Raw genomic sequence first — 10432 nt, forward strand, 5'->3', positions numbered from 1 at the left:
TAGGCGAGTCCTGCCACTGCTGTATCTGCTCATCCGATATTTCTGACAACAAAAATGTGGAATTGAAGAGCTTACAGATAACATGCTCAGGCAGCCGATGTGAACATCTTTAAGGAAATAGATGCGGCTACGAGGGGGCAAATTCGTGTGTGGGAAGGACTGCCACTTCAAACAGCACGAAATCCATACAGTGCAGCGGGCTATATTTTAATGCATGCCAAAAGTTGGATGGATGGAAGTAAAGATTTGGTGCAAGTGGACATGTGTGAAAAGATTGTAGCCTAATTTGCGATGGAACAACGCACTTGTGAGGAAGAGAACTGAGGCAGACAGACAGTTAGGTCTTGGGTGAGGGAGGTCGACCCGTTTTCTATAATCTCACCTCAATGCCTATTACGTCTCGACGAATAAATGCACACACAATTATGGGAAAAGACTCGGACGTACCATCGACGGCGTAGCGGATATCAAACCAGGGTTCTCTGTAGAAGACCTCTTCTCTTGTATCCGATATGGAATACGCATTGAATTCTGGCAAAGACACAGCTATTATCGCTTTCTCGGGTGTAAGATAACGCGCCACATCGACGTAGGCCTGTGGTGAAGAAAAAAAGCATACACTTACCGTCTTTGACATAACCACAGTTGGTAAATGGATTGGAACCCAATGAGTACTTCAGTTCACTATTAACTTCAATTGTTGGAATACTGTGTTCCAATTCCAACTCATCGCCTCCCAAAAGCGGTGGTGCAATCCACGTTCTAGTCAAATTGGTAAGTTGCATATCCATTACATTGCTACCAAGAGTCAATACACATGTGGATCAACTCGATCCGACCCAATCCAGACTTTGGCAATCAGGCGAGCAAACAAAGGTGGTATCGCATGCACAACAACGTGGGGGTGATAAAACAGGTCGATGGATAACGGAGGCGGATATTCACTAGCATCCGGTGATGAGGAGCTCAGCCGCTCAGCAGCAAGACATTTAGTTGGTGTTTGCATTAGAAAAAAATGCCCAAACATGGTGGTGGTCACATCCATTCCAAGGTCAAACACCTGGGTCCCTTTCAAGTGAGACTTAATGGTATGGCGGAACGGGGCCCCGAGCGACCAATAAACACTTATCCGCTTCGGTTTGAATCATCATTTGAATGATCGACTATTATTTGGGTGATGGGTCAGTAAGCCCGAGTCAGGAGATGGGGGAGGGAGGTGAGGATACCTCCGTTCACCTCAAATATCTGACCTTAGACTTTAGCTGTAGGGTTTGTCGCTCTCATCATCCCACCCGTATCCAGTAAATACAGGATGACTAATCAGCCTATGAAGGCCTCGAGCAACTTTTCCCCTGCCTAACAAACAAACATTGTTGAAAGAACCTTGGATGCGAAATCAGACACTGTGTGTTGAATCGAAACGTGTCCCAATGACATAACTCAAGTTCAGCCCGAGAAAAAAGTGATACCAAGGTGACTTAACCGAGGAAAAAGGAAGGTTAGGAGGTCTCCAGGGTTATGAGTACCGTTAATAGACAGGAAATCTGTTATAAAAACGTAAAAAATGAACGAACAAGCCCTTCTACACGAACTACGAACGCAACACAGGCATTCACAAATACCGCCACTTTTGGCAAGTTAGTCCACGCTAGCAAAGGAGACAGGTTCCCACACATCACCTGCGTCGACGGGTTGAGCATTCTATGGAGTTGGAAAAGTGTTTTCATAAAATCAGAATTTCCGAAATTGTCAATATACATTGACAAAAATCCAGACGCAGCATTCCATTTGGGCATTAAAACGATGTCCAAGGAACGGAAGTGCGCAAGCAATGGTACAGACGCAGGGGAAGACCGTGACAGAATATGAATAACTAAATAAGCAAACAACTGCTAAAATTCGTCAATTTCATTTACATTCTTCAATCATTTAGTTGTAATTTGAACAATCTTACAGAGTAGCAAAGAAGGGGTAAGCATTACAATCAGGATTGGAAGGGCTCAAAAATGTCACAAGCGTACCTTCAAATCAGGTTCCAAAATCAGCGAATCAGCGATAAAGACTTCATGGGGCGGGAACTTTCGCATCGCCATGGCGATCGTCTGTACGTTAGTGAGGGGCTCCAGAGACGCCAGGAAGCGGAAATTTGACGCCCAGACCTTCTCAAACTCGGGCACGAGGGAGGCGAAAGTGCGGTCACCCCAGGGTGTTATGGTGGCCGACGGATTGGCTAGACTGAAATCAGCGGCGTCGCGGAGCATGTGCAGGTAGGAGAAGACGTAATCGGCCACCTAGAGAGGCAACAGCAGCGTGCATAATCCAGCACGATAATCCGCGAATTGACAAACTCAACAGTGATAGCTTCGAATAGCAGATCATCAGCATTAGCCAACCCACCAACCACGCGTAGTCATAAATTTGGGGTTTGTTTAAGAGTGATAACATCTTCGGATTAAGTAGACGCAGCCTGTATCTCAAGTCTTGCGGAAATTTTCCCTGTCGTAAAAAAGAAGAAATCTTCAGAAACATTGTCCCTTCACTGCGTTTCAAATGCGCCCATGAAATCGGTGAGATTCTGCATCTCAGAACAGACGGCAACTAGATCTTAGTTCTGCAGATTCACTCGAGGACCTTGCACGCCAAAGACAACGATTCAGTATACATCCCTAAATATTTTTCAGGAATAATTTGGCCTTCTAACAGCACTCCCGAAAGGACATCAATTCATTCACATATACGATAGCACCTGCTAAAGATTTTATCACTGTCCTCCACTGCGACTACTTAAAAAAACTTTTGCAGCCCAGAGCATTCAAAGTGCTTTATCTTCTATCCTTTACACGGATAGAGGGAGACACACAATACAGTAAATACATGATCTTAATCAAACCCATGAAATGCACCACGTCTTGCTACTGTCTTGTAAGTCCTACATCTCCAGATAGACATCTAAAAAGGCACAAAATGGCAGCTCACTAACTCACCGTGGTGGGAGCTGTACGACTGAATTCGGATAGATTTATGCTAATGCCAAAGAGACTGGTCATTTGATTGTGATGAGTGCTGTCATTGACTGAACAACCGGCATTCAACTCCACTGCCAGATTCCTGGAAGTAATCGAAATCATATATTAGCGATGCCACGAGATTCTACTGAATTGGCCTCGGTGTCAGAAAGTCTTACAACTTGCGGAGATACGCCACCAGACTTCCTCTGCCTTGGTGCCCAACGATGGAAGCAACAAACTTCAGTGCTGCGGATCTAAAAGGAGGGAAAATCATTCACGGAGCTTCGTTTCCTCCAGAGAGTTCCTCTCAGGCCAGGAAAAGGAAGTGAGTACGGCTAGAGGAAGTAATGGTCACGACCTAGTCAAGCAATGAATAACCGACCACAGCTTCCGATAATCCATCTTTTAACCAGAAATGCTTAATTTCATAAAGTTGGTAGAGGTAGTGACAAATTGCAAAAAGAATTGAAAGCACTCATCCCCTGTGGAGTGGTAGATCAAAATCGCCTAAACGCACCTATAATGCGAATGCATCGGAGGAAGGCTCCAAATAAACGTAATCGATACGGTCTCCTTCACTGGACAAACTGGACGAAACATGGGCTAGGAATGAGGCATATTATTCTTGCCTTTGTACATTTTCTTGTATACTGTAGATGGAAATGGGTTTACGAATACTGACAGGTCGGGTGCCTCACAATTTCTAAAACATGTTATTTCAAGGTGACAATTCAAATAGATAAAACGAATTTAGATTGAGTCGAAAACTACCGGTTGGGAATAGGACTGAAAACTTCCTTTACCATCGATTCAAGATGATCCAATGTGTCTAAAGAAGAAGATCGGTATGCAATCATCTACAAGTCCAACTGGCAACAGGGGTATTCTTGATGGAATCTCACCTTTCGATTCCACGGCCAATGTCATGAGGGAGGCATTGTAGTACCTAAGCTGGAATTCTCGAAGTAACTCGTACACATTGGTGTCCGCGTCCATGGGCTTATCTCTTAGAGAAGTTCGGTTCCCTAAGTGGGGACAGAAAAGGAAATTAGGTAGGATATACAAGATTCTCGCGCTTAGGAATAATTTTCCGAATACAAACCAAAACCGAAAGTACGATAGGGCGACCCCGCTTTGGCAAATGACGCCATAAGGTGACCCAAACGCCGAGAATCATCTAATTTAGACGCCTCGAACTCTGCAAATTTATGCAAATAAGAAGACTGTCAATCTTCAGCAACTCAAACGGTAGCAGAAATCTGATAAAAGACAGGCCAACCAACCACTATGGACGGCTTCAAGCTCGCGATCGACACAGTCCTGACTAAGCAGCGGCGCAATGAAGAAGTTTGCAAATTTGTCAAGAGCCTCCCTAAAACACAAACGCTGGATATCGAAGAAGAACAACGTATAGTCGCCGTCTGTGCAGGCATTGGTACTCCCACCACAACGCTTGATATAGTCGTCGAAATCATTTTCTCGGGGATACTTTTCGCTCCCCATAAAAACCACTGCATAATGCGAGATTAATGGACAAAAATGTAAGTAGAGTGATTACTGTGCTCTAAGAAATGTGCCAGTCCCTGAGCTTCCACCGGGTCGGAAAAATACCCAACATTAACGCATAGTGCTGCAGCAGACTATGGCAACATGTAAAAGAAAAAAAACAAATAGGCAAACCTTTTGAGATTCCATTTTGAAATATCCTTTATCGTAACAAGCGGAATCTCCTTGCTCACCCCCCTTCAAGGCATCTCCATGTGAGTCTGTTCCAGGTCCTGCCGTTACCCCAGGCTTCAGGCTGGATATTAGCATGACCCGGAGACCATTCCGAAGCTTGATAAATCTAAAACAGCCTTGAATTTTGCAAAATGGCAGTACCGATAGCTTTTGAAGTCAGCGCTGGACTTCACTACCTCCATTTTTGTCCTCTCGCGCACAAAACTGAGCAGGACAAATTCCGTACTACGCGCTAAATAGGTATTGGCTCATAAGTTACCTTCTGTGAAGGTTACAAAAAACCAGATCATTTTAAAGTTTCATGGTCAAATAATACTAAAATTTGTAGTAAGTTTGAAGTATATAGACACTCTTTCTTTCACAATCTGTTCCCATGGCGCCAAACTTAAGTAAATGCTCTTTCATTTAAATTATATTTTAATAGTTCTCTATGCTTATTATGCCTTCATTGTAGTACTACCTTCAGCTGGACCACGCACACGGGATCCCTATACATTAAAAACCCTACTTCCATTAGTTATGTTTTGAAACATTTTTCCATCCAATTTTTAAAGCACCTCTGCCATGCCAAAGTCTACTGCTTTCATCACGCATCTTCTATTGCATTTTGGTGGGTATTCAGAGGAATTCAAGCGCTTAAAACCCCACAGATGTCCGAACAGACGTCAAACCCCGATGCACATACCTCAAGATACACTGGCCTAGGTACCAATTGTAGGTGGATTTACTCAGCCGAATTCTTAAGGCCATCAATCAGGAAGTGGAACACCGACCATAAACAGACATCCACTTCCAATTCCGCGAAAACCTAAACACTTGTACTCAATAAAAAGCATACACTCCTAACTCCGACCTACAATTCAAAACAACTAGTAGCTACTTGATATTCACACTCCGCTCAATCAAGTAACAATAGAAAGCTATAAAAAGAGCAAAAAAATATATAAGAAGACGCATTACCCAACATCTTTGTAGCTACACATGTCTAATCGCAAAAACTACTGAGATGACGATGGAGAAAAGACTTGGTGTTTGAAGCGGCGTAATTTTGATATTTCCACAAATCGTCGGGGTGCAACCTCCCTCTCTCTCCCTTTTTAGGCTCTATAATCGGCGTGGAGTCCTCTTTTGCAGCATCAGCAACGAAGCCGCCAGTGCACATTCACAATAAGGGCCGCGCTCCGATCCGCCTCCGCATAATCGCCACTCATGGGAACCATGCAGAGCGGTCAATCAAGGCTCTTCAAAGCTTTTGCAATCCCCCTTTCGATTAGACGTCCATCTATTCCACAGTACTGAGGTAGCCCACCTTAGAAGTAGGGGGCAAAGATAAGAGAAAAAATAGGCAAGAAGTTGGTCAGTGGATCCAGAAACTTTCTCTCTCTTACTAAAATGGCGTTGGGCATATTTTTATGCCCCGAGCAGAAATGTGATCAGGGGTAGCCCCTGTCATAAGCCCGGATCGCAGGTTGAGACGCATGACTTCTTGTTTGCTTGTAAAAGGAAAGAAATCCAACCGAGCAAAAAACGCGCACAAATCACTGCAGATTTTGAGATTTAAAGAATCGGAATCACATTACCATAGAACGACTCTGTCGAATTGGCAGATCTTTCTTTCTCTACTATTTCCAGACCTTCTTTGGATTTATATAACTTTACACATCAAAATTCCCTATGGGTTCAACGCAACGCAAGGCAGCGCGACGCAATGCAGACAAGTCGAAGTACAAACGGTGTGTCAAGTGGCTCTCCAATTTGCAGGCTTGTTCGAGTCCACTGAAATCACACTCACCTGGATCATCAGACTTGGCTGTTTCTCCAGGTTGTGGTAGGTCTCCCTGTAGAAGTCCTGCACATCACTCAACTTCAATTGCCGAAGAATTTCCACCTAAACACGACACGCAAATTGTGCTCACGCCAGACATGGGAGTACGGTGGTGTGCAAGTGAAGGCACCTCGATCAAAATAACGTACCGATCTCTGACGACGATCAAAAATAGGACGATCGGAGAAGATTTCCCTCAAGTTGCGGTTGATTTCCATCTTCATTGTGGCGTCTTCCAATAGGTTTGCAGCTATCAGCACTTCCACCTTAAGCAAAAAAGAAAATAGTTCGAAAAGTATAACCACATAGGGAAGATCTCCGTCAGCCCTACCAGATTTCATCATTTTTATGGGTGGCAGTTTGGTAGATGAAGAGGTAAAATCATGATTTCAGTGACTACATCCCAGGAACATCATAGTTTGCAGAGTCCCAATATAGAAGGGCTAGCGAAAACATACATGTAGATATAACCACATATGGAAGTAGTAATAACTTTGTTGTTTGTTAGACAGTCAGTTTTGGCAAAGGTTTACTTTGCCTTGGCCATTATACCTGGCCAAGTGGGCTGGACTTCGGGTTATGCTAGTAGTCCTGGTACCTTGTATGTATGTAGCCATACATACAAACATGCATACATACTGTAATACGATGGTTGTTTATCTCTCTGAATTAGCCAGGAGCCACTTCGGACTTGACCTTTGTACCACGCCGGGTGAGCTGGCCTTCCGGCCATACCAGTAGGCTAAATACTTTTTCTGTAACGAGTATACACATTCTGCCTTTTTTCGTCTTCAGGAAAGTCTCGGGATGCTACATTGTTGGCAGCGGAAAGCTAATCCGATCTTAAAGCACATTTATCCTGATTGTCCACTTCTGCGTGATAAACCTCAGTAGAGCGGAAGAATTACATATGCCACGGATGGGAGAATGATATTGACTCCTAATGGAAGGGTTGAAGTTGACGTCTACCTTCGGCATCTATCCCAGCCCCGTGTTCTGCAGAAAAGCTATTAACAACTGAAGCGACACTAGCCGTGAACCATCTGGAAGTTTCGTTACAGACTTTCCCTACCGTCCCCCATGTACCTATTTTTAATCCCGTCCTGCCCTACACAAATCTACCCTTAGGCCGGTGTTCCTACATCCATCTATGGACATGCATGATGGCCAGCGCAGTTTCCTGTCCCGAATCAAGTTCCTGAACCAGACAAAACTCCAGATCCAGTTAAGCTGCCGAGAGGGATTAGTGACGTTGAGGTCAAGTATCTTCTCAGTTGCACGCTAATTTGGTGACTGACACGGCCGCATTGCGGGTGTTTCCTTACAGCACCGACTACGTTGTAATGGCTGACGCGGGAGGTTGACCTGCGGGAGCGCCAGGGACGATGCTCAAAAGAGGAAGAAGGCTATGCAATACAATGGTGGTTTATCCCTCGGTATTGGTGAGGCGCCAGTGGACTTCTGAATTAGCCCCCTTGTACCTCGCTGGGTGGGCTGGCCTTTTGGGCCATGCCAATAGCCCAGACACCTTCTCTGTGCTGAATATGTGTGTTCTGCCCGAGTATTGTCTTTTTTCGTCTTAAGGGCGTCTCGGGACGCTACACTTATGCACACACACACGTATACACGTACATACGTATGTATTCCTGTATGTACATATACAAGTACTATGACCTCTTCTGCCTCCAGAAAGGATTCTGTCCGCTTCACTAGTGCTTACTGCATTTATAACTTATATTACTCGACAAATTTATGAATAATTATGTTTTGGGCAAAAATTAACAAACATTTAAGAAATTTTAGCGAAATATTAAAGAAGGACTCTCCTATCAACAAAGCTACCTCCTTCGAGTGAATAGATTTCGAAACATATTATCAAGCGGTTTATGCTTTTTTTAAACTAATAATGCAAAATCATAGCAAACCCCTATTAGAAGGGGTGTGGATATGCCTTCACCAGTGGGATGTTCTGAAAAAAAAGCATTTGTTCTTCCTACTAGTGATGTGGCAGTGGATACGAATGGAGCGGCTCTGTTGTTCGTAAAAAAGGCGGTGTCGGAAATGACTCAGGATGCGTTACAGGTCAGTATGGTATTCAAGCAGGGTATTAGTTTGTCAAATTATCATTTTGTCGCAGCTGATGCGGCTCCGTGTTACCTCTGAGGTGGATGGAAGAATCGGTGACGACCCTAACAGAAGGGTTGAAAATGAAGCCTACAGTCGTTAAATACCCCATTTCGTGCTCTGCAGAAATACTACTAACAAGTGGATTGATACTAGCGGTTAAACATTTGGAAAGTCCCTTACTGAGCCGTCTATGTTACCGCTATGAAGATATCAATGGAGTGAACACTTGATATTCCTGCAAATCTTCACCGGCTGGATAGTACTTACAGGGATATGAAGTAAGACCAAGGTGGCAAAAAGAAACATCCACAAGGCCCTTTTACCAAGGAACTACGGTACATCCTGTTCTTTGTTACTCAGCTCTGCTCACAGGCCAGTATTGCTGAAACTAGAGATAGACATGCGTCATAATCAGCAGATTTCCCAATCCCCTAATCCACTTCCTATTCAGAACGAAACTCCGGATCCAGTAAAACTTTTAAGAGATGTCAGCAACGCTGGGGTCAAATGCCTGCAAATTTGTGCGAAAATTAGGTGACTGGCACGGTTGGCACGTAGGTGTCTTTCTGCAGCACCGATGTAGGAGATTGTCTAAGGGAAGCGTCAGAGGCGAGACTTTGAAGGAGAAAGACTATGTAGTGCGCTTCACATTAACTCTCAACTACGGTAACAGGTCACTTAGATGATTCGCAATCGTGCCATCGCCATGCGGAGTCGGCAATGAATATTCTGCCTGAATATTAGCTCTGTTCGTATTCAGCGGAGCCCTGGATAGCAAATAAGAGAACTGTAATTTGGCACAAATAGGTACGGAAAGGCAGAATCAAATAGCATTTTGAGCCAAACCTTAACTTTACGTCAACAGTGGCGACGAATACGAACGTTGCCATAAATTGGAATTGATGCTTAGACTTTGTAAACACGATCCATCTCTTTAATTACTTCTACCAAAGCTCTCTAAAACAAAGAGCCTTGGTGTCATTGGCGGCACTTGTTTTAGATTTGGAAAAAATGCATTCTTATAACACTTCCCAGCAATTTAGGGGAAAGTATTTCGAGCAAGACTTAGTAAAGAAAATCGCCAGAGAAAAAAGACAGTATTTGAAAGGGACATTTTTGCTAGCCTTTTATTTTTATGTTTTTCCACACTGACCCTTAAACATAATCCCGTACATACAAATTGTGCAGATGTAATTTGTAAATTAATAGCCATTTAGCGCGAAATCCAAAGCTGCTCCTGCTTGATGCGTGTGGGCGGCATGGGAGAGATGGGGGTGGTAAAATCCAATGCTGACTTCAAAACTTATCGGTACTGTTTTTTCCTCAATTCTACTTTTTCACAGTTTTACCCAACTGCTGAACGGTCTGCGGGTAATGCTTATATCTAGCCTTAAGCCTGGGGAGACGGCGGAATCAGAGACAGCCTCAGATGGTGATGCCTCGGAGGGCTGGGAGCAGGAAGAAGCCATTTGTAACGATGACAAGATGCCCAAAAGTCCCATTCGAAAGGTTTGACCGCTTGGTTTTTCTCTACAAGTCTATAGTCCGCTGCTGCATTATGCATCAATGTTGGATATTTTAGCGACCCGATGGAAGCTCAAGGACTGTCTCATTTTTTGGAACACAGTAATTATACTCCTCTGGTATCGCCCTAATAATCTCACTTTATGTAGTGGCTTTTATGGGAAGCGAAAAATATCCCCAAGAAAATGATTTTGACGAATATATTGAA

The 10432-nt window shown here is 43.9% G+C and overlaps 4 protein-coding genes across 4 annotated transcripts in view; 1 reads left to right on the top strand and 3 right to left on the bottom strand. All coding sequences in view use genetic code 11, as the record gives it.

Annotated features, from left to right (window-relative positions):
- EGR_03290 (hypothetical protein) overlaps positions 1-791 on the bottom strand; it is a gene marked incomplete at both ends in the record, with an annotated part of 1910 nt that extends 1119 nt beyond the window's left edge. The window contains one exon of the mRNA XM_024492539.1: positions 626-791. Within this exon, the coding sequence (XP_024352940.1) occupies positions 626-791 (166 nt within the window). The remainder of the gene's footprint in view (positions 1-625) is intronic.
- An 847-nt stretch (positions 792-1638) lies between these two features.
- EGR_03291 (Nardilysin) lies at positions 1639-4511 on the bottom strand (the record flags this gene model as incomplete). Its single annotated transcript, XM_024492540.1, has 8 exons — positions 1639-1701; positions 2022-2291; positions 2985-3108; positions 3185-3262; positions 3780-3837; positions 3911-4033; positions 4111-4206; positions 4292-4511. The coding sequence occupies 8 exons, from the start codon at positions 4509-4511 to the stop codon at positions 1639-1641; spliced, it is 1032 nt and encodes a 343-aa protein (XP_024352941.1).
- A 1139-nt stretch (positions 4512-5650) lies between these two features.
- Positions 5651-6917, bottom strand: EGR_03292 (hypothetical protein; the record flags this gene model as incomplete). Its single annotated transcript, XM_024492541.1, has 2 exons — positions 5651-5668; positions 6723-6917. 2 exons carry the CDS (start codon positions 6915-6917, stop codon positions 5651-5653), a joined length of 213 nt encoding a protein of 70 aa, XP_024352942.1.
- A 3027-nt stretch (positions 6918-9944) lies between these two features.
- Positions 9945-10432, top strand: part of EGR_03293 (Nardilysin) — a gene marked incomplete at both ends in the record, with an annotated part of 7541 nt that continues 7053 nt past the window's right edge. The window contains 3 exons of the mRNA XM_024492542.1: positions 9945-10009; positions 10044-10209; positions 10245-10326. Coding sequence (XP_024352943.1) covers positions 9945-10009; positions 10044-10209; positions 10245-10326 — 313 coding nt within the window. The remainder of the gene's footprint in view (positions 10010-10043; positions 10210-10244; positions 10327-10432) is intronic.

Source organism: Echinococcus granulosus, assembly GCF_000524195.1.
Source record: "Echinococcus granulosus chromosome Unknown EG_S00017, whole genome shotgun sequence".
Taxonomy (NCBI): Eukaryota; Metazoa; Platyhelminthes; class Cestoda; order Cyclophyllidea; family Taeniidae; genus Echinococcus; species Echinococcus granulosus.